Here is a 24987-nt window from a genome sequence, read left to right on the forward strand (position 1 = left end):
AGCTTTTGTTTAAGTAAAATTCCGGCTCTTTCAGCACGATTTTGTTTGTGTCCCCAATTCCCTAATCGCTTAATTATTTAACTATTTCTTAAGTAGAAGTAAGTCGAAAAGTCGAAGTAGTCTTGAGAAAAATGGAAAGACAAATTTTTATGACAAACGAATACATAAATCGTAAATGTAAGGAAAATAAATTCTAGAACTTTTTCTGTACCTCGTGCATCTCTCTCAGCATCATTAACAATTATATTTAATGAATGTCGAAGTAACAGTTAATTTTCAAATATACAATAGCAATCTTATCTTTTCTTTACGTGTAGTATACAGATTTTTAATAATGCGATTATAATGCAACATAATACGATATAATATAACATAATGCGATTATAATAAAATATTGTGCGACTATTTTTATATAATTAAAATTAATATGTATTTATTTTTTAGAAAATACAAGGGATGCGGCGCATCCACCACTTCCAATGATGTTACGCTACTGATGTAGGTCGACCTACCTACTGTACTTTGTCATTGATTCTTGCAGTAGAGTAACTGTTATGTAACAGGCCGAGGGTTCGACGTTACAAATACATATTACAAAATTTACAAATGTGCATTTGGCAGCTTCCTTCGCCAGGAGGTCGGCGCGTTAGTTACCTCGGATTCCAATGTGACCTCGGACTCCACAAGTAGTGTACTTCGGGCGAAACAAGCGCGCCCGAAGTACACTACCTCTGAACTCTTGTATTAAAGGTCTTGGTGGTACCCTTCACCGAAAATTGAAGACACTCTTTTCAAAAGAGGGCTTATGTATTCATCCGCCTGGTAAATGATGCCCATTCTTTATCACTAACAACATCACTTCATTACAAAAATATTTAAAACAGAAACAGTCAAAATGATAGGCTACATCAGCAACATTTTTTATTAGTCAGTTACAAATTATGTCACCAATAACGTCATTACGACATCAAAGTGTATCCAGTGAAACAGAATAATTTTCACGACATACTTTACCAAAATAAATAAAAATATATCTAAAGAATTATGGGTGCAATGGGTCGCGGGTTGGACATCTCTGGGCTAGAAGCTCATGCCCAACNACGACATACTTTACCAAAATAAATAAAAATATATCTAAAGAATTATGGGTGCAATGGGTCGCGGGTTGGACATCTCTGGGCTAGAAGCTCATGCCCAACTACCGGATACAAGACAAGTTATCGTAGAAAGATGTATTTACATGAAACAATAAATATTCACCAGATAAACTAAATCATAATATTATACACGTCAATAGAATTGTTACATTAACAATAATAAAGATAATCGTGTAAATGTAAATTGCAATTATTGTAATCACACCCCTTTAATTGCTAAATTACTATTCAGATCATTAAATATTTGAGTAAAAATTAATAAATATTTTTTATATTTCTAACATTGTTAATTAGATAATAATTAGATAAATCGAGTGAGAGTTCGTAATGATACGTGAATATTATGCAAATCAGTTAAACATAATATAAGAGTAAAAACATACCTGTAGAAAATTCAAGTTTCAATTTACATTTCTTGCTCATCGAATTTGATTGTATTTTAATCTTTTAAATAATCTACGATCATGGCAACTATAGAACAAATAGAAAATTTTAGATATATTAGAGGTAACGTAGATAATGTTTTGCACGTTTATTTTTATTTTCATTAATTTTAATATTAATTTACATTCATAAAATAGAGTATAGATAATATTAATGATCAGTTACTATCTGTTTTTAATTTTATACAGTAGAACCCCTCTAGTCCGTCCTCGGCTAGTCCGTCACTCCGGTTAATCCGACCGTGGTCAGAGTCAAGAAACTTGTCCTGACTCGTCGGTGATTCACCTTTCGTGGCGTTCTTCTGTGTTCGTTATAGTATACGTTGTACATTGTGTGTACGTGTACAGTTTTGTTTGTGTTTTTAACATGTTAGGAGTGAAACGTAAACACGTTACTCTTTCATTAAATAAAAAATTAGCAGTGCTACAAAGACAGAAAAGGGGAAGATTGTTTATTTTACTTTTTTCTGATAATCCGAGTCTTTTTTGCGTTCCGACCATATCCCCATACCCAAAGGTGACGGATTAGAGGGGTTCTACTGTATATAGATTAATACTGTAAAACTCTTGAAAAACGACTTATTGTAAAGAAACTAAAAGTAATGAATGTCTTGCAGGTAGAAATATCATGTCAGTCTGTGTATGTGGAAAACGTCAAGCGTGGACAGACTATTACGGAGGTCCTGCCTGCAAAAATTGCATAGAGTTTTTCATAAGCAGTATTAGAGAGAGACAAGATTACGTTTGTGATAATATGAATGGTTTATGTAATACGGACGTGAATCCAGATGGATTTGGATGTAAATATTGTCATTTAGAAATGTTGTATAAAAAGGCTGAATTAAAACCTAAAATGTATGGAAGATACGAAGATCGATGGTATACGAAAGATGTGATTCCTCATTTACGTAGAACAGTAGTAAGCGAGAGTGATATTACGGTAAGTTGTGAAAATTCATGTGAAGACACAGTCTGTCTAAACTGGAACCGTCGTTTATTCACTTTTAGTGTTCCAGAATACAAACATTTGACGACCCGACCTTTGTTTTTAGGCTTCTTTTTGATGTCGTAAATGTTTTTTATTCTGGAATACTAAACGGCGGTTCTCAATTTAGACAGACTGTGTGTTGAAATTAATTTTTATAAAATTGTCATCCGATAATATTCTACTATCCCGGTAAGTTATTAACTGTTATAGAAAAAGTCTGTCAACTCTTAATATTTAAAATACAGTACATAAGTATTAAAATAGAATGCACTTGTATGGAATCTTATTGTACGGCAAGAACTTCTTGCTGTACAATAGAATCTCGAGGCTTTTCATACTCTCTTCAGCCAGACTAGCAAACTGAGAAAATTAAAGATCCATAAACATTCGTCCGTCCATGTTTTATTCTGGGTTTTATTCACATTTATAACATCTAAATGGGTAGTTTTTCATAGAAAGCTCTCCTGAGAGGCATCGATTTCATGTTTGTTTGCTGTGTACAAATAAATCAAGTTGTACAATAACATGCAGTAAAGAAATGGAGAAGTGAAGTTTATACATGATCATATATACTGTATTTAAAATATTCCATTACAATCGAGGTTTATTTGTTCTAATATTTTATATAAAATTTTTTTTTGCAGTTGAATGATATTAATTATGAAGTAAACATAATGCGTGATTTCGCATCATATTATTTAAGATGGTCGCTAGAAACACATCTAACAAGAATTGAAGAAATTCGGGTAATTTTTATTGTATTTCTGTTGTTCCTAAATATTCAGATTTATAATTATAATTTTTTTTTTTAATTGCATGGAAAAGGGAATGTTCTTCAGAGTTACAGCCATGGAAATGATTCTTAACTCCTTACATTGTCACGACGTCTTGAAGAGTGATTGTAGGTTTATTGATCCCTATAAAATGAAAGGTTTACGCTTTCAAAATTATCTAATTGAAGTACTAGAAACGACTCGTAGATTTTTAGAAATTGTGGAAGTTGACTACCCAACTANACATACTTATACATTTTTTAACATTAGTATATTTATTTTTATGTAATGATGATGTTTATTTGTTGAAAAATTTCATTTAATAATTGTCTATTCTAGGGCAATTTTCCGTAAATGTATGCATGAAGATTGCGGAATATTTGGCGAAATTTTTAACTATTTTCATTAAATATATTGTATTTGAAACGAACAAATACTGCGAAATTTGCAATTTCTATGACATGAAAAATATACTTTATTCGTTTAAATATTTTAAAATAAATTTCAAAGTTTAATGACTTTTATATGTGAAATGTGACTTTAATACATATGTCAAAATATTATAGTTACAATATGTTTGCGGATTTATGAGACTATGTATGTATGATTTAATGTTTTAAATAAATAGTAATAGAAATAATATCTGAGTTAAATCAATGAAGAATTAATCTTAAACATTGATTTCTAATTTACTAGAGATTTAATATTTGTCTCATTCCATTTTTATGGGTACTTAATGTCTTTTTTTCATGCACATCGAAAGATTGGGCTGCTGGATGATAAGGGTCGTATCGCGACACAACTGCGACAGAATGCCCATGAAAAATTAATGGAAAGTTGCTCACACAGATTCCATAGGCTACCGTCTCGAGCATCCATCTATCTTCGATGGTAAATTGAAAAGGGTCCTTGTACTGCTCTCACAGCGGAAATATGACTATAGAATGAAAAATATGAAATATATATTTGCATATACATATGCAAACATGAAGAATTTATAATCAATTTATGATACCTAACTAAACCATTTTTTTATCATAGATTTTTGTGCTCCAATAAAGATGTCGATTACACAAATAAATATATACAGTACAGTATATAATATATTTCCAGATAAACCTAACTTCATTCTCTGTAGTCTGTGTGCCTGTAGTGCGAGCGAGAGCTATAATTGTCCGTAGCTAATGACTTATTCCTCAATCCTCTTAAGATGAGCATGGCCGAAATCATGATGGATTTGATAAGAATTTTCTCTCCGTGCTTACCAGTTGGAAACAGTAATTTTAAAAAATGCCTATTGCTTCTTACGGCTAATGCTACACTTCTAAAATTTTTATTTATATTTTTGCATAGTTTTCTTCTGAAGACTTCTTAATAGATTTCTGACTCTTTACATTGTGTAGATTGTCAATTTTTCTTATTCCTGTAATTTATAAATTGATTCAACGGGAATTAGTAAAATCGTGTGTGTTGTTGGGCTGCAATTTGAAAAAGCTGTACACAGATTTCCTATGTCGTCCCACTGACTGCCTGTCCTCCGTTAATCTCGTAAAAGGTATTAGATAAATGAAAGTTAAAACCAGGTATGGAAGGTTTACGGTCAAATGACCTGGATTAACTATAAGACAACTTCTGTTTCCTCCGAAAGTCATATTATTTGAAATCAAAATATTTTCTTTAAATACAGATGACTTGCACGGCTGTTGTTAACAGGGAAAGTATGATATACAGGAGCGAAACAGTACTGAAACCAACACATATATTTTATATTAAATAAATTTAAAATATAATTAAAAATTACATTCCGGCATTGTGTCGATATCACAATAAATAATTACTTGTTAATGTTTAGGAATATTTTTTCTTAAACATTTGATTCGTAAAGTTACTGCACAGCTTCTATTTTAATGTTTCATGTAATTATTAAAAAATAACTTACAATTTACACTAACGAGTTTGGCTCTGGTTGAACAATTATTAGCACCATTTCCTGTATTGGTCTACGATATACGTAATTGTGATATTCGGCATTCGGCACTTCATGAAAAATTTCATTAAGTATTTAAGAAACCATTGATCTGGAATTCGGCTTTGGCAGTGTTCAGCCTTAGTGACACTCTTAGAACATTTCTCTTGTACAAGTCATGAATGAACCTTAGAGCCAATTCTGGAAAACCCAGTTTGTTCTGGGGATGGCTGTTTGCTTGTTCTAAAATCATAATACTTAAAACTAGTATCTTTATTGTGTTGAGAGAAAAGAAAATGATTTTTATTTCATTGGTATCATCATATCGCCACACTAATTTAATGCCGGTACCTAGGATGCTACCAAGTAGGACTTATATTCATTGGTTCTTCGTAACGAATTATTTTGTAAACTCTTTTATGTACACATACTTTGCATTAATGACAGCTGGTATGAAAATTTTAAGAATTGTAGCTGTTTGAATTACATTTTTGCAATTATTTCAAATGAGTATTGCAGTTTTTGTTAGTATATGAGCATGTAAGACACAATGGAAAGGATTCGAATGTGATTTTTCCAATAATATCATTGCATTATCATTGGTTGTTTATCTTAGTTACGTGTATCTATTTTCTATATTATTTTATTTCTCGTATATTAAAAAAACGAGTAAAAGATTGAAGGGTATATAAGTATATTTTATGATCTATTGCTTCTTCCCCAGGCAATTGCGAGTTTGAACCTTTTTGTTACATTTCAATATTGTTTGTTTTTTACTTGGTCAACCCTGAGAACATTTATAAGTACAATAATTCAGTAAAGTCCTGACATATCTACATTAACCCCTTTGTAAAAATTACTTCGAGGTTTCCAATCGTTGAAAATACTTTATTATGTAGAATGGACTGTTGATATAGTGATATCGATATAGTGAATTTCCAAATTAACGAAAATACTATGATCTATGCTATTCTTTTAAAGATTTAACATAGGCATTTCTACGGCTGTATTAAAAAGTTAGTGATAAGATTATGCAGCGAGAATCATATTAGAGAAAGAATGTAGCCGCGCTGCATGACTACATTTAACAATTATTCCTCGAATTACTTCAAACCCCTTCCGAAACGATCCCGAATTTCTATCGCGCCAGCGGTACGATGGCATTGGAATTGGAAAATCCAAAATACGAGGTTCTCGGTCCGCACAAAATATGTTTTAAGTAGTTATCGAGGGTGCCCAGTCAGTCCTTTTTCGCAAAATTTGATTCGTTGTCATATGATCATTTGATATTCGCCCGTGAATGGAACACTTTCTTAGAGGTAAAAAATAATTATGGTATCTAGAAAATCTAAGATACCACATTAGTGTCTACTTGATCTATTAAATTGTGCCATTTTGTGCCGTTTGAGTATAATGATAAACATGATAATGGTAGGACAAAATAACCAAACTCTTTATATGGTTTTTGTTTTAATATTTATTACACTATAGTATTTGATTTATGTAAATACAAAGGTTAACTTAGACAGTCCACTTGGTATAATAAACCCTTACTAACACATTTTCAAAATTGTTTANCCATTTCGTGCCGTTTGAGTATAATGATAAACATGATAATGGTAGGCCAAAATAACAAAACTCTTTATATGGTTTTTGTTTTAATATTTATTACACTATAGTATTTGATTTATGTAAATACAAAGGTAAACTTAGACAGTCCACTTGGTATAATGAATCCTTACCTAACACATTTTCAAAATTATTTATTTCTTTACTGTACACAATTTAAAATATTTCTAAACTGCGTAGCAGTTGGTGTTTCAAACCCTTGCGTAAGATAACATTAATAGTTATATAAATCAAACTCTATAATATGATATAATATAAAAAATGTAATGTTCTTAATATTTGTTGTTACTTTTTACCCGAGCAGGCTGGGCTCAACTGCTAGTCAATGTATACATATAAATGAGAATGCTTGTTTGTTCGATATACACTCCTAGGCCGTTCTACCAGTTGTTACGACACTTGGCAGTTACGTATACATACATCTAACTTAGGTAATGTTGTACTTTTTTTGGTTTATTACGAAGATCGGATTGTATTAATTAATTAAAAAGATGAATTACGTCATGCGAAACATAACGTCATTGCTGTATCACGTGACGGCTCCAAACTCCATTATATATGCATCCCAGATGCAAATTTCAGCAATTTCTTCGCTATAGAAAAACTTTTGAACTAAACTTTTTATTTAGAAAATTAAAATTTTATGGTCAAATTTGATTTTTTTTTCCATGAGAGAAACTCGTGCAATAATCGGTCAAAATCACTCTCTTTTAGAAAGGCAGACACGGAAATGACGAAATTGGCAGCAAAGTGCAAATTTTTAACATTAAATCGAGTCACTATGCAACAATAAAATTTTTTCGTTGTTGAGAGAGAATATATTGTTGGCTCGTGCGATTGTTTAATGCGAGTGCTTTTTCAAGTTTTGCTTCGTTTGCAGAGATTGCTTAAAGCGATGTAAGTTTACACTATGATCTTTGTAGATTTAAATACTCTTTAAGTTTAATCAGCAAAATATCACAGTTGGCGGCGATAAGAATTCAACGGTTTTCTTCGGAGGATTCGCATCTTTCTATTTTGAATTTTCCAATGGCAAAATAAAAATTAATAAATCTGTTATTCCCCGCTGTAGTTTATAAATTACATACGTATATATATTAATATCGTCTGAATCTTAAATAATTAAAATAATTCCTCTATTTTCGCAGTTGTTTTGTGTTACGGCAGTCAACAGAATAGTACAATTTTTATAAACTATTTCCTCTATCGAACATTAAAAATCAATGAAAAGATTAAAATTATTATATACAATAATATTCTTTCTTAACAGGAATTAATCATTTTTGCATTATAAATTTACAATTTAGATTAGAATAGGAATATTTCTTAATTAATTGTCTCATTTTCCTTTGCAGAATGGAAAATTTCAGAGAGTTGAAGAAGTTGCACATTTCGGACAATGCAGAGTCCGAGGATGACGCCTGGTCTTGGCCAGGTGTCATAAGGGTGCTTCCGAAAGATGCGCAGGAAAAGTGTCATACACCGGACGTCAAACGGGTGGTGGTCGTAACTCCGGACGACACCGCCTCGTCTCTCGTCCAATATTTGGAGGGGCGATATCCGGAAGTTCCGGAATGGATGGTGGAGACACCGTCGGGTGAGACCGGAGTGGACAGAAAGGAGTCCGAAGAAATGGTGGAAGAGCTCGTCCAGCGTAAAAGGCCTTGGTGGAAAAGGTTGTTTTGCTGCTGGAAGACATAAACCTCTTCTCTGGCCAGGCCTTGTTGCGCAGATTACGACTTTCCATCGAATGTAACATCGCCATTCGGAAGTGACCTTTCACCCGAATTGACCTTTCTCCCGGCAACGATGTAATCGACTGGACTTGACTTTCCATCCCAATTTACGGACAGATACTTCGACACCATTCGAGATTCGGTTAAAGAGCATATAGAACAACGAAAGTGACATCAAGCAGTGTTCTCGTGTTTAATTAAAGGCTGTTTAAACGACTATAACTGGTCAAAACAACTTATATTCTACAGACATTTACACTGTATTTCATTTGGTGTTCTACTGCTAAAAACCGAGAAATAACGAATATTCGCCACTAAAAGGCATACACATACTCGGTTTGTGTACTCCACAATCATTATTACTTCAACAATTAAATTTGTACATTTAATAAAACTAATTAAATTTTATATTATATGTTTATAGACTCGATATTTATTAAAGTTGCGCATTTTTTTTATGAATTTATAATTAATAATGTTTATAACAGTTATGACAGATGACGAAAACAGAAAAAATGTACCCGATTCATAACGAAAGATAAATATTTAAATTTAATGAGACAACTATAACTTTAAACAGTTCGAAGTTTGTTGCAAAACAATGGCATGAAAAATAAAATTTCATACCATTCAAGTTTTACAGGTTTAAAGAAATATTTAGTCCCAAGAACCCTTATATATTTTAATACCTTTCCAAGTGGGGCTATAGAGCATTAACTTCGAATCTGAAAAAGAAAGTGCGCTTGGAACATACGCCGTGGGCGGCGGAAGAACCGACGTCACTAACTGATCGCATAGATCGGGTTTGATCAAGCAATATAGAACCAATCCTACAAATACCATTACGGAACCTACAGTAAGGAAGACGATGAATACAACCATGTGCACTTCTAATGCCATGTTGATTTTTCTGGAAATAAATAAATAAATAACCTAAATATACTACATTTAAAAGAGAAAAATTAAAATATTTTTCTATACGCAATAGTTGGATAAAGCAATGTAATACAGGAGTGATCTACCAATAGGTATTGCTTGCCAGGACTTTCTATAGGAAACTAGCCTTTATTTTGGTATTAGACAAGTGAACAAAACCCGAAAAACTCCTCGTGTTGAGGTGTAAACCCGCGACCGCAAACTGAATGAAAAAGTTCGAGAAGGAATTTTTAACATCTCTTACACGGTGGCAACTGCCTCCATATGCCTCAAAATATAGATCGATTGCATCGTGGTTTTCGTTTTATTTTATTTTATCTCGAAGTGTAATAGAAAATGAATTGTAAAGTGACTTTTATACAAGTGGTGTGTTGTGAAATTTGATGATAGGGATAATGTGTTTTTTTAAGAAGTTGACTTCCAGGGGCAATCAGTTAATTTCTAAAATGTATTTCTATTGGTTATTTATCTGACGTAATTAATAAATAAACAAGTTCAATATAATTAATTCTGTTATTAAAAACAATAGTTTTCCTATACCCTTTAAATGCCGATACTCGCTTTGATAGAAACATATAGCATATATTAAATATATCTATTAGCCGTAACTATCTCGTTATAATCTTTAATATTTATTTTGTATTATTTACTAATGTTAAATTCTATTCGTCTTTGATTTTTAAATTTTTTCAAGTACGAGAGAATCGACGATTTTTAGGGTCTTTTGCCAGCTAAATTGTCAAAGCCATTCTTATTTCACATACTAATTTGTTCGAAAATGTCGAACAAATTTTTATTATTGAAGCGTTTATATTTAACTTAGGCATTGGGCTTTCTCCTTTCGTAATGTTTTCTTTTTCATTATATGATCTCAAGCGAAAACTTTTTTCAAATAAATTTTCAATATCGCAATTACATTTAGAACTGCTAGCCACTATATAAGGGCTAAAATTAGAAATTAAATTTTTACAAAACGGACGGATTTTGTAGAAAAACTGACTGATTCATTACTGCAATTGAAGTTAGCACAACGATTTAAGCGGACTTAAAAATGTTCCGTGGTCGTGAATATCGAGTGCTTGTGGTGTAGTGGTTATCACGTCCGCTTCACACGCGGAAGGTCCCAGGTTCGAAACCTGGCAAGCACAACTTCGAGTTTTTTGTCGCTTTGCTCGATCGACATGCGGCACCTTATTATACAGCTGTGCTTTCGAGTCACGTTTCTATCTGTTACAGATCACGTGTTTCGATTAAGTGGGGTCCCGAAAACAGTGCATAATTAAAACGGAAATGTGTATTTATTAAATTAGCTTATGGAGAAAACAAGCATCATAAGTGTCGAGACGGTGACACCGGACTTTGACATCGTCGCTCATAAAGAATAGAGGAAAAGGTGTTTAGAATAAATAATGAAAAAAAGGGAATTGTTTAAAATTTAAAACGCGATAAAAAAAAGGGGGGAGCAATATGAACGCGGGTGTCTATGTCATCGACGAGTCGAGAGGATGATGTCGGATAAACTGTCCAGAGCAGATCTTTCTCGCGACCTAACTCTTTTATCGTCATTCCTATCACGATAAAAACACGTTAACCTTACGACCACGAACACTCACGTCCGACGCATTTGTCTTCTCTTTGGAAGTAGCAATTTCGCTCAGATCTAACTTGCAAATTCGTTTTCTAATCTTATCCTCTGGTAACGTGATTTTCAATTATTAAGTTGCTTCGCCGTTTATACAGAGAAACAACTCGCATTCGTTTTTTGGCACTGGAAGATTGCAAACGTCTTTCTGGTATTTTCGCCTGGTTGAATCTTTATGAAAATTTTCACTCAAACTGTCCGATAATGTCTGCAAATCTAGAAGGAAAATCAGTTTTGATTACGGCCCAACATCTATTCAAGAAGAAGAAATGTCGTTTCACCTTGTAATTTTTCGTCCGATGGAGATAATTATGATTAATTATTTCCATCGAACGAAAATTTACAACAAGAATTTTAAAGTATCGTCACCATGGGCCAGCTTTCCTCATCTGCATTTTACCAGCGCTTATTCCGTTGTAGAGAAAAGCCGAAACCCAAGAAGGTATGATGGAAAAGAGAAGACGTCCGAATATCACCAGTTCCTGTTTTTTAAAAATGTTTATATTTTTAATTGGATATTTCTGTGTTTTTTAAAGGACTGTTTGGTGGCCAGTAGCCTAAAAAGAAAGGTCAGTCGCCAAAAGTGTAATGTCTGGAACACAAAGTTAATAAATGGTGGTTCCTATATTTTTTTGGAAAGGACTTTGTCTTCAAAAGAATTAGTCGTTTCACCTCTTTCGGCAGGTGTCTGTGATGTAGCGGTTATTACGTCCGCTTTATACGCAGAAGGTCTCAGGTTCGATTTTTGGCAGACACAAGCTCATTTTTTGCTTGTGAGATAAGCCGCGGGTCAGGGTTTTATCTGTCATCGACCACTTAATCGGCACAGGCTGGTAAGTCCCGATGAATCTGTTGAATGGCGAGTAGGGCAAATCGAGTAGGGAGAGCGTTGGTAAGTTGACAGGCGTCCTTAACCCTTAAATACCTGTAAGTGGAAGGGAGAGTTGGCGAACGTCGTCTGTATGGAAGGGTGTGGTGTCTTCTATGTCTTCTCCGACGGGATCACAGTCCTTGGCATGGAGATCGACGAACACAAGTACTAAGAATACCTTCCATGTGTGGACGACCTCAGCTTCCGGTGACCTCCCCTTTTATATCTTTTCGTGCGAGAGCTGACACGTCATCGACTCTTGTTGACGATGACGGTGCATTCTTCACACTCAAATGTAAACTTCCTCAGCTAGTTGTTACACAAACGGTGAAATCCGATATAGTTTAAATTCCTCGGCTTTTTTCCGAAGTTAATTAACCGAAAATTTAGATGTTTAAGCGCCCGTACAAATCCGACAAAATCCCGCCTCACACTTGTGACCTAAGCCACACATTTATTGATTATTTTTTGTTTGCTTCTTTACTTTCTCTTGCTTTTCAACGTGTTCGTTCTCTTCGTTCGAGACTTATCTTCTGTTTTTTCTCGCCGTATGGTTTTCGCCCACGCCTAAACACAATGCGAAAAACAGTCACACCTTAAGGACAGGATCGACACAATACGTATCACTTGCACGAATCAGCAAATATCGTGCTTCAGAGAAAATGTGACACGATATTAGAAAACTATTCCGTACAAACTGCAATACAACTGTCCTGCACTTTATTCTTTGTGCAGGACAGTTGTATTGCAGTCTGTACAAAACGTTTTTTAACATATCGGGTCGAATATGCAAGATTAATCATACACTGCGTAATACACGTTATCGACGAACGTCGATATGAACCATTTATTGATCCATTTCGCCTATTGTCTGTAGTGTAGCTTATACTATCCGGCGGTAATAATATCGGCTGCATTCTACAACTATTAAGCAGGGTGTTTTTCATCATTAGTACGCGTATATCTTGACGCAAGACCACCGCAAACCCTTTATTCGAAAGATAATGGGCCATGGAAAATGAATAATTTTTAAGAAACTCAGTTAATCTGTAGTAAATCGTTTGTGTTTATCATCGATTACCGAAAATATTGGTAATCGATGATGTCGGAGATAATTCGACGGGACGAATATTGCCTACTGTCAAAGAAAATAAAAATCGAAGAAAAGTCTTTTTCGCACGAATTACACGAAATAGAATCGAGACAATGTCGGAAATTACTGTCTCTTCAGTATTCTTTTACTCGAAATAAATCCAGGACCGATTGGAACGGCTCAAAATGTAGTTCCATTTAAAGAAATATCCACTTTCTTCAAGCACAGTTTTGTTCATAATTATTGCTCACTTTCTTTCTTATTCAAAACACGTAAAATTATCACCCCACCTCAGTCAGAACACGTAGTGACTCGCAATATGCGATGAAGCATCGCGTAGATTAGTGAATTTGCTGAATGTAAAAATATTAATTGCTGTAGGTAAATATACTGAAAAGAGAGCAAAAATTGCTCTCAGGAGAATAAGTGAGATAACCATTTGCAATACAGTAGAATGCATTCGAGTCCCATCAATCCTACTTTTTGGCAGCCTGAAGTTTTATCTTCGATGCAGGCATTGATCGACTTGTGTCTGTGTGTCAATTACTACAGTTTAATTTGTCTTGTATAGGCAGCTGCCCCTCTCTGTTTCTGTATAGGTACGATGCCCACTCAGTTATTTTCTTTTTTCAATCATTTGTGTCTCCGTTTTATTTTTTCGATAGTGTCAGTTATAGACTTGAATGGTGTGACATTTCAGTCAGTTTTAACGTTATAATTTGTTGTTTAATTACCTCATAAAATTGACTGTGCTCTATTGCTTTATATTTCTATTAAAAATCAGATTTCTAAATTATAACTTATTCGTATATTTATCAATTTTACAAAATATAAAAATTGTTTATTATTACAGTAACAATTAATGTTTCAATATTGTTAGACGGATCATTATCGTTGCTATTTGCGGAGCGATTGAAAGCGATATTTTTCTAAAATAAATGCTAAAGTTTAAAAATATGAAAATATTCGTAATTTATCTGTTTATATTGAAATTTTTCGAATTATCAGCTGATTCGAGAGAAATTTCACTACTCAAATATGACCATAATTACCCAGCGGAGGAATTAAACAATGCAGAAGCTGCGATTCCATCCGAAAAACAAGATGAAATGAGAAATTTCATCACGAGATACCGGACTGTGTCAAAACTACCGAAACAGACTTCAGAACAAATCCACTTTCAAGACAGTAACATTAATTATCGAGGAAAAGGAGAAACAAAAAAGGAAAGTCGACAGCTACCCGAAATGCCTTCTTTGTTGAGAAAACTTTTATCTAACTTCGATGTTGGGCCTGATGACAAAGAGAGACTCAAAACCACACCACAAGGAATATCAAATGAAAGGTCTGCAAAAGCCAGACGAAAATGGCAAATTTTAAAACAATTATACAAAAGATATGGATTAAGTGGACCAGACAAGCTGGATACTAAAACCACCGATCATTCACAGAAGACTTTCAACAAAATCATCGTTGAAAATTCGCGTCATCTACAGAAAGAACACTACTCCACATTCGATATTCAGAAATATTACGAAAAGAAAATTAGAAAATACAAAGATTTAAATGATAAACATCGAACATCAAAAAACAAAGCATCTGTAAACGGTACTGACACAAGTTTTAGAATCGACAAAAAGGATTTCAACTTCAAATTTTCCTGGATCGTCAAACCTCAAATATTTTCCTACATCACTACTTTCTTTGGGACATTTCTAGCGATTTGCGTCGTCCTAATCGTTATAGTAAAAGTAATTAAATGCTACGATCAGGAAGATGAAATTGAAATAAAAAGTCTTGCATTACCGGCCACGAAGAAAAAAATTCTAGCCGTATTAGAAGACAAAAACGATTTTCTAATACCGCTTCTGAGTACTCACGAGGAACTTGCTTTATCTGAGAATAATCGTTCTCGTCCAAATAAATATAAACACGATAAAGAAACACAAGTGGAAGAAGAATTTATCTTTCCGGATTATCCGGCAAAAGTCAAATTTGAAGACGAAAGGAAGCCACCAAAAGTAACTATCAGACATCCAACTATCCACATTTCACACCCAGAAATGTTACCAGAAAAAATCGAGTGTGAAATGGATCTCAGACAAGCCGACATGAACCTAATACAATCTTCAAAGGAATGTCTTGCATCTGGAGACGAAAGCAACTCGAAGGAATATTTAGATACGGATCACTCGGACAACAACTCCAGTGATTTGTGCATAAAATTATTTCCAAAGCGTGACGAAATCTCAGCGTTTGACGAACTTCGACAAATCCTTTTACTCGTTGACGAAGAGAACTTTTCAGAAGATAATGTCATTTATCATCCCGATTATGTCAAAAATATTTACCACGAATGGCGATAATTCGTCACGGTGATAAAAGAAACAATATTAGAGTATATCCAGGGAATATTCCTAACCAGGACAAGGCAACACATGGCGATGTGTCGAAGCACGATTAATCGTTGGTGGTCAACACGTCCATTAACGAAGAAAAATCTACAGACCATCATTTGTATGGCACCAATTTTGACAAAGAACGGTACGACAAATTATCACTAACGAATTGTCATGGTGAACATATTTACACATATACAAGTTTAATTAATCTCTGGAAATTTCTTCATAATTTCTTTTATTTCTTAAAATCAATTCTTTCCTTAATAATCTTAATAATAGATATTTTAATATTTTTAAAATTTGTAAAATGTTGTAATAAATATTATTACTAAACATATTCGAGTTATTCATTAAATATACAGTAAATTTTGATGCGAAAGGACAGCGTGTTTTTGGTCAGAAGGATACAATTAGAACGAAGTAGAAATTGTTTTCTATGGGGAAATAAAGTGTTAAATAAGTTATAGATAAGATTATGCAGCGAGAATTAGATCAGAGAAAGAACGTAGATGCGCTGCATGGTTGTATTTGACAAAAAACTGAAAGGTCTGCATGATTCTACGTTTATTTTTTCAGTTGTCTTTAAAGTTTTGCCAAATTCAATTATCTAGTTTTTTGCTTTTTGGAAGAAATATCCCCAACGCTTTTTTTATTATCCTATAACCTTATTACTTTACTTTTTAAAACACGAACGTCATATATGCAATTATTTTAATAAATTTAATTGTTTACGTTAAGCAAAAAATGACAACAAACATTAAGATAATTAGATTCTTTTTACTTCTAACCCTTATATTATACTATAGTATTTGATTTATATAACTACTGTGACAATGCCGAAGGGCCTCCCTATACTTCGGCACCACGTGACCGAAGGGTCGACATCGCGTCGGCGAAGATCGCAATGACAGGTTTCGTCAGGACTGACACCACCTTGTCTTCACGGCTAGACACAGAAACCGTTTCGTTCGGGCGTGTGAGTGGTCGCGTGTGTGAGCGAACAGAGTCGGGATGGAAGAAGAGACAGCGCACCGGAAGCGATTCCTTCGTAAACTAAATTAACGTAACAAATGTTTAATGGGTAATGATAGGGAATACATATTTTACAATATGTTGATAGTAAAGTTCGATAGTAACGTTAACTGAGCGTTCTCGAGAGAGAGAGTTTACAATTCATACGCGTGGCGACAAATACTTTTTTTGATATCTTGATCTTGATCCAGTCGGTAAGACAGAAAGTTCGGGAAGGTAGTGTTAAGTCCAATAGTTCTGACTTTTTTCTTTTGATATTAGGCGATTCTTGATATTCACAAGCGAAGAGGTATCCCAAGGAGCACAAATATTACGTAGAAGTAATACGATGGAAGAACTGGCGACCACTGACTCACTTTGTTGTTCTTGTCTAATGTTGAACTGTTAAAATCGCGATACTAGGTCGAAAGGTGATGAGAAAGCGTCGTTATTAAGTCTGAGAACTTAGCAGATGTTTAGCTCCCAAGTGTAAAAGTTGTCAGATATTAAACGAAAGTATAGCTACAGTGTGAAATGATATAAACACCCGAAAAGTCCGAATTCGGATTCTCACACTACGAATGTTATCTTACGTAAGGGTTTAAAACACCAACTGCCATGCAAATTTTAAAAATTCTTTAAATTGTGTACAGTAGATGAATAGAGAATTTTAAAAATGTGTTAGGTAAGGGTTTATCATACCAATTGGACAATCTAAGTTAACTTTTGTATTTACATAAATCAAATACCATAGTGTAAAAAATTTTAAAAGAAAAACCATATAAAAAGTTTGGTTTTTAGCCTACAATTGTCAGGTTTATCACTATATTCGAATGATACTAAATGGCACAATTTCATTGGGCAAGTAGAAACCAATTGAAAATGCGGTACCGTAAATTTTTTCGTTCATTCACATAAAAAGACTTATTATCGAAATAATAAATGCTTCAGCAAAAACAGAACATTTGATATGCTATCAGATAAATCGAAGGTTTAGTCTTTTATGTTTTCCAAGGCATTAAGTTTAAATGATGATCTCGTATAAAAGAAAATGGCGTAGAAACGAAATACTTTAACACGGTTTCCATAGTAACGAAAAATGAAAACATATCGATTAAAACACATATTAAAATAATTTAAGATTAAAAGGAAATACAAATAAAATGCAAAAGGTTCTCGTTACTTCGAAATTTAAGAGACCAAATAATCATCACTTCAAATTATCGAGTTTTGTATTAATTAACCGAGGTTTAAATATTTCTATACAATATGCCAAATGCCATGTAACTGATGTAATTTATTAAGCAAACAAGCAAGCTATGGCTACGAATAAAAAACAATATTTTCCTTAATTAATTAATTAATAATAATATAAATAAACTGCAGTTAAACAGCACTTGTAGAATTAGAACCACGATGGTTGCCAGCTAGGTTTAAAGAAAAAATAAAGCAGAATTCCTGGAAATGTAGCTCAAATTCGTTTTTAATGTAGCTTGAAAAGTTATATGTCGCCCCAAATATAGTAGCCTAAAGCCCTACAAATATCTCAATCTACTATTCGCAGCCCGATCTCACGATACGGAAAACCAGCGGTATTTTATGAGAATAGAGATAAAGAGTAGTCCATGAATAACGTGACATTTGAAAATATGTTACTGTAAAAGTAAAGCCGTATTGACCGGATTAAAGTTGTTCATCTATTGTTCTTTTATGGCTTGGTGGTACTTCGTAAACGAACGAGTTAACATAGGCGTATTGTGACGATCCTGGTCTTGGAGTATGACTCTTTTTCTCATTGTATTTAAGCGTGGGCGAAAGCCATACAAAGAAAAAAGCAAAACACTTTCGAATGAAAAAAACGAACACGTTGAAAAGCGAAAAAAAACAAAAAATAATCAAAAAAAGGTGTGGCGTACAGCACAAACAAAAAACAAGCGGGTGTCTGCCAGGAATCGAATCTGAGACCTTTAGCGTGTGAAGCGGACGTGATAACCTCAACTCGTTCTCAATTTCATTTCCGATTGGTTGGGCTTTCCCTTCATCGCTCCGCGATTGGTCTCTTATCAGTCTCGAGATAGAATTTAAGACCAAGTTAGGTCGCGAGAAAGATCTGCCTTGGACGGTTTTATCCGACATTATCTTCTCGACTTTGATCGCGATTCGTCGATGACACCCGCGCTCATATTGAGTTTCATTGGTTATTTTTTCTTGTCGCGTTTTAAATAATTCCCTTTTTTTCATTCTTTATTGTAAATACTTTTTCCTTTATTCTTTATGAGCGACGATGTCAAAGTCCGGTGTCACCGTCTCGACACTTATGTTTCTTGTTTTCTCGATAAGTTAGGTTAATAAATACATATTTCCGTTTTAATTATGCACTATATTCGGGACCCCACCTCATCGAAACACGTGATCTGTGACACATAGAAACGTGACTCGAACGCACAGTTGCATAATAAGATGCAGCATGTCGATCGATCAAAGCGACAAAAATCTTGAAGTTGTGCTTGCCAGGTTTCGAACCTGGGACCTGCCGCGTGTGAAGAGGACGTGATAACCGCTACACCACAAGCACTCGATAGTCACAACCACGGAACTTCTCAAAGAGCGCTTCAATTGTAGTGCTAACTACAATTGCAGCAGTGAATCCGCCCGTTCTGTAAAAATTAAATTTTTACAAAATTTGATTTTTAATTTTATCTTTTATATAGTGGCTAGCAATACTAAATGTAAAGGAAAAGGTGGTATTATGAAACCCCAATTACATTTTAGTAAATTGTAAACAAGGTATCATAACTACACCCACATTTTTTGTGCGAAAAGTACTGGTAACTATTAAACTAAATGTTCCTAATTGGATTTTCGCTAGTGTAAGTATAAGTATGGTTTTTGAAGGCTTCTGTACAAAAAGTCAGAAAGTAGGCTTAGAGAAAATCGGGTGGTAATATGGAATCTTACTGTATGTTTTCAAAAAATGCTTTAATGTAGCCAAAAACAAATATTGTCACAATGCCGAATATCCTGATATCGTCACAATGCCAGAATGCAATTTTTAATTATATTTTCAATTTATTTAATATAAAATATATGTGTTGGTTTTAGTACTGTACTGTTTTGCTCTTGTATATCATACTTTCCCTGTTAACCATAGCCATGCAGGTCATCTGTGTTTAGAGAAAAATTTTGATTTGAAATAACATGATTTTCGGAAAAAACAGAAGTTGTCTTATAGTTAATCCAGGTCATTTGACAGTATACTTTCCATACCTGGTTTTAAGTTTCATTTATCTAATACCTTTTTCGAGATTAACGCAGGACAGGCAGTCAGTGAGACGACATAAGAATTCTGTCTACAAGTTTTTCAAATTGCAGCCTAACAACACATACGATTCTACTAATTCCCGTTGAATCAATTCATAAATTATAGGAATAAGAAAAATTGACAATGTACACAATGTAAAGAGTCAAAAATTTATTAAAAAGTCTTCAGAAGAAAACCATGCAAAAATATAACAAAAGAATTAGATGTGGAACATCAGCCATTAGCCAGTAGAAGGAAGCAATGGGCATTTTTTAAAATTACTATTTCCAACTGGTAAGTACGGAGAGAGAATTCTTATCAAATCCATCGTGATTTCGGCCATGCTCATCTTAAGAGGATTGAGGAATAAGTCATTAGCTACGGACAATTATAGCTCTCGCTCGCACCACAGGCACACAGACTACAGAAAATGAAGTTAGGTTGATCTGGAAATATAGTATATACTGTACCGTACATATTTATTTGTGTAATCGACATCTTTATTTGAACACAAAAATGTATGATAATAAAAATGGTTTAGTTAGGTATCAGAAATTGATTATATATATTACATATTTTTTAATTCTATAGTCATGTTTCCGCTCTGAGAGCAGAAAAATAATTCTTTTTAATTTACCATTAAAGATAGAGGGATGGTCAAGACGGTAGCCTATCGAATCTGTGTGAGCAATTCTCCAGTAATTTTTCATAGACATTCTGTCGCAGTAGTATCGAGACACGACCCTTATCATCCGGCAGCCCAATCTTCCGATGTGCGTGAAAAAGGACACTAAGTACCCATAAAAATGGAATGAGACAAATATTAAATCTCTAGTAGATTAGAAATCAATGGTTAAGATTAAGTCATCATTGATTTAACTAAAGTAAATAGTAATAAAACTAATATCTAAAACAGTAAATCATACATACATAGTCTCATAAATTCACAAACACATTATACATATGTCAAAATATTATAGTTACAAAGTCACATTTTACATATAAAAGTCATTAAACTTTGAAATTTATTTTAGAATATTTAAACGAATAAAGTATATATTTCATGTCATAAAAATTGCAAATTTCACAGTATATGTTTCGTTCTAAATAAAATTTATTTAATCAAAATAGTTAAAAATTTCGCCAAATATTCCGCAAACTTCATGCATACATTTACGGAAGATTGCCCTAAAATAGACAATTATTAAATGAATTTTTTCAACAAATAAACAATTCTTACACGAAAATAAATATAATAAATATTATAAAATGTATAAGTATGTTAAAATACAAAATTACACATACGAAAAAAACAATTATCGACTTGTTCCCGAGTTGGGTAGTCAACTTCAACAATTTCTAAAAATCTACGAGTCGTTTCTAGTACTTCAATTAGATAATTTTGAAAGCGTAAACCTTTCATTTTATAGGGATCAATGAACCTATAATCACTCTTCAAGACGTCGTGACAATGTAAGGATTCAAGCACCATTTGCATTACTGAACCTCTGAAGAATATTGCCTTTTCAATGCAATTTAAAATATTTATAATTATAAATTCTAAATATTTAGGAAGAACAGAAATACAATGAAATTTACCCGAATTTGTAATGAAGAGATGTTGTCAGTAATAAAAAATTGAAATCTTTCATCAGGTAGTGAACATATAAATTTTTTTTTCAAAAACGTGTCTTTTATTTTTAGTGAAGATACAACCGAGACCTTTAAATTAATTAATTAATACAAAAGTTCAGATGTAGGGCACTTCGGGCAAGGCAAGCACGCCCGAAGTACACTACTTCTGGAGTCCGAGGTCACATCGGAATCCCAGGTAACTAACGCGCCGACCTCCTGGCAAAGGAAGCTGCCAAATGCCCATTTGTAACGAGGACAATCGAACCCTCGGCCTGTTACATAACAGGTACTCTACTGCAACAATCAATGACATACTGGCATGAGAGTTGGACTGAAAGTACAGTAGGTAGGTCGACCTACACCAGTGGCGTGCCATCATTGGAAATGGTGGATGCGCCGCTCCCTTGTATTTTGTAAAAAATAAATACATATTAATTTTAATTATATGAAAACAATCGAGCAATATTTTATTATAACCGTATTATGTATCTTATTACTAATTTCTATACTACGCGTGAAAAAAACATAAAATTGCTATTGTATATTCGAAAATTAACGATTACAACAATAGCATCATTTACAACTAAATTTAATGAATGAGAGAGATGCACGAGGTACAGAAAAAGCTCTAGAATTCATTTTCCTTAAATATACGATTGTCTTTCCACTTCTTTGCCAATACTACAAATGTTGAAGTACGAAGTAACCGGTTTCAACTTATTTCTACTTAAGAAGTAAAATAATTAAGTGATTAGGGACATAAATAAAACCCTGCTGAAAGACCTAAAATTTTACTTAAACAAGAGGTTAACCGATTACGGTGAAGACTAATTTCTTCGTAATATTCGATAAGAAAAACAGAAATTATTTTTCTAGTTGAATGAGAGTCAATTTGGAAATTTCCGTAAACGAATTAGTTAGAGAACAAACGACGGACAATCTATTAAGTTTAACATATTTAGGTTTTTATAGCTATGGCTAAAAGACCTTCCGGAAGGAATCCTACATAGGCAGATCGCCCAAGTGTTGCGTTGCCATAACTTAACAAACGAACTGGAACATAGTATAAAAGCCACTTTAAAATTTATTTTCTATTACACTTCGCGATAAAATAAAATCTGAGGAGGACCACGACGCAATCGACATATATTTTGAAGCATATGGAGGCAGATGCCACCGTGTAAGAGATGTTAAAATTCCACCTCTAAGTTTTTCATTCAGTTTGCGATCGCAAGTTTGCACCTCACCAAAATGTTTCCGCGCCATGCGCAGTTTTCCGGGTTATCTTCACTTGTCTATTATCAAAATAAAGGCTAGTTTCCTATAGAAAGTCATATCACGCAATACTCATTGGTAGATCACTCATGTATTACATTGCCTTATTGCGTATAGAAAAACATTTTAATTTTTTTCTTTTAAATGTAGTATATTTACATTATTTATTTATTTATTTCCAGAAAGATCAACATGGCATTAAAAGAGCACATGGTTGTATCCATCGTCTTCCTTACTGTAAGTTCCGTAATGGTATTTGTAGGATTGGTTCTATATTGCTTGATAAAATCCGATCTTTGCGATCGGTTAGTGACATCGGTTCTTTTGCCATCCCGGCGGAAGTTCCAAGCGCACTTTCTCCTTCAGATTCGGAATTAACGCGCTATAGCCCACTTGGAAAGGTATTAAAATATATAAGAGTCGTTGAAACTAAATATTTCGTTAAACTTGTCTTTTATTTTTATGAAATTTCATTTTTCATGCCATTGTTTTGTTACAAACTTGCAACTGTTTAAAGTTATATTTGGCTCATTAAATTTAAATATTTTTCTTTCGTTATGAATCGGGTACATTTTTTCTGTTTTCGTCATCCGACATAACTGTTATAAACATTATTATTAATTATAAATTCATCAAAAAATGCGCAACTTTAATAAATATAGAATCCGTAAACATTTAATATAAAATTTAATTAGTTTTATTAAATATAAAAATTTATGTACACATTTAATCGTTGAAGTAATTATGATTGTGGAGTACACAAACCGAAGTACGTGTATTTATTGGTTTATTTAAATTCGTTCGGTATGCCTTTTAGTGGCGAATATTCGTTATTTCGCGGTGAAAGTTTTTAGCAGTAGAACACCGGATGAAATACAGTGTAAATGTCTGTAGAATATAAGTTGTTTTGGCCAGTTATAGCCGTTTAAACAGTCTTTAATTAAACACGAGAACACTGTTTGATGTCACTGTCGTTGTTCTATATGCTCTTTAACAGAATCTCGAATGGTGTCGAAGTATCCGTCCGTAAATTGGGATAAAAAGTCAAGTCCAGTCGATTAAGTCGTAGCCGGGTGGAAGATCAATTCCTGGTAAATGTCATATTCGGGTGAAAGGTCACTTCCGAATGGCGATGTTACATTCGGTGAAAAGTCGAAATCTGCGCAAGAAGGCCTGGCCAGAGAAGAGGTTTATGTCTTCCAGCAGCAAAACAACCTTTTCCACCAAGGCCTTTTGCGCTCGACGGACTCTTCGGACTCCTTTCTCTCCACTCCGGTCTCACCCGANCTCCGGATATCGCCCCTCCAGATATTGGACGAGAGACGAGGGGGTGTCGTCCGGAGTTACGACCACCACCCGTTTGATGTCCGGTGTATGACGCTTCTCCTGCGCATCTTTTGGAAGCACCCTTATGACACCTGGCCAAGACCAGGCATCGTCCTCGGACTCTGCATTGTCCGAGATGCGCAACTTCTTCAACTCTCTGAAATTCTCCATTCTGCAAAGGAAAATAAGAGGATTAATTGACAAATATTCCTATTCAAATGTGAATTGTAAATTTCTAATGCAAAAATGATTAATTCCTGTTAGAAAAGAATATTATTATATATAATAATTTTAATCTTTTCGACGATTTTTAACGTTCGATAGAGGAATTAGTTTACAAAAATTGTACTATTCTTTTGACTGCCGTGCCGTAACACAAAACAACTACGAAAATAGAGGAATTATTTTAATTAATTAAGATTCAGACGAATTTCATATGGGATATTAATATAGGCCTATATACGTATGTAATTTATAAACTATAGCGGGGAATAACAGATTTTAAACTAGACTATTTATTAATTTTTATTTTGCTTTAACAATGGAAAGATGCGAATCCTCCGAAGGAAACCGATCAATTCTTATTGCCGCTAACTGTGATATTTTGCTGATCAAAGTTAAAGAGTATTTAAATCTACAAAGATCATAGTGTAAACTTACATCACTTTAAACAATCTCTGCAAACGAAGCAAAACTAGAAAAAGCACTCGCATTAAACAATCGCACGAGTCAACAATAGATTCTCTCTGAACAACCAGAAAATTTTATTGTTGCATAGTGACTCGATTTAATGTTATAAATTT

General features: G+C 33.7%; 2 protein-coding genes and 2 non-coding genes across 4 annotated transcripts; 3 read left to right on the forward strand and 1 right to left on the reverse strand.

Annotated features, from left to right (window-relative positions):
• The first annotated feature begins 1533 nt into the window (after nucleotides 1-1533).
• On the forward strand, nucleotides 1534-5071 carry LOC111613488. Its single transcript, XM_023354843.1, has 5 exons — nucleotides 1534-1664; nucleotides 2218-2540; nucleotides 3233-3334; nucleotides 3414-3630; nucleotides 5049-5071. Exons 1-5 carry the CDS (start codon nucleotides 1622-1624, stop codon nucleotides 5069-5071), a joined length of 708 nt encoding a protein of 235 aa, XP_023210611.1. The 5' UTR covers nucleotides 1534-1621.
• A 2710-nt stretch (nucleotides 5072-7781) lies between these two features.
• Nucleotides 7782-9037, forward strand: LOC111613482. Its single transcript, XM_023354837.1, has 2 exons — nucleotides 7782-7853; nucleotides 8312-9037. Exons 1-2 carry the CDS (start codon nucleotides 7801-7803, stop codon nucleotides 8655-8657), a joined length of 399 nt encoding a protein of 132 aa, XP_023210605.1. The 5' UTR covers nucleotides 7782-7800; the 3' UTR covers nucleotides 8658-9037.
• A 1666-nt stretch (nucleotides 9038-10703) lies between these two features.
• Nucleotides 10704-10776, forward strand: Trnav-cac. Its single transcript has one exon. It is a non-coding gene; the product is annotated as a tRNA-Val (tRNA).
• Nucleotides 10777-19149: 8373 nt separating this feature from the next.
• Nucleotides 19150-19222, reverse strand: Trnav-cac. Its single transcript has one exon. It is a non-coding gene; the product is annotated as a tRNA-Val (tRNA).
• Nucleotides 19223-24987: the final 5765 nt, after the last annotated feature.

The sequence above is a fragment of the Centruroides sculpturatus genome, unplaced genomic scaffold, assembly GCF_000671375.1.
Source record: "Centruroides sculpturatus isolate CEXI.00-Female unplaced genomic scaffold, Cexi_2.0 scaffold1764, whole genome shotgun sequence".
Classification (NCBI taxonomy): domain Eukaryota; kingdom Metazoa; phylum Arthropoda; class Arachnida; order Scorpiones; family Buthidae; genus Centruroides; species Centruroides sculpturatus.

Coding starts and splice junctions, on each gene's coding strand:
- LOC111613482 (XM_023354837.1), top strand. CDS start 7,801: ATGCGAGTGCTTTTTCAAGTTTTGCTTCGTTTGCAGAGATTGCTTAAA. Junction 7,854..8,311: donor CAGAGATTGCTTAAAGCGAT/GTAAGTTTACAC, acceptor TTTCCTTTGCAG/AATGGAAAATTTCAGAGAGT.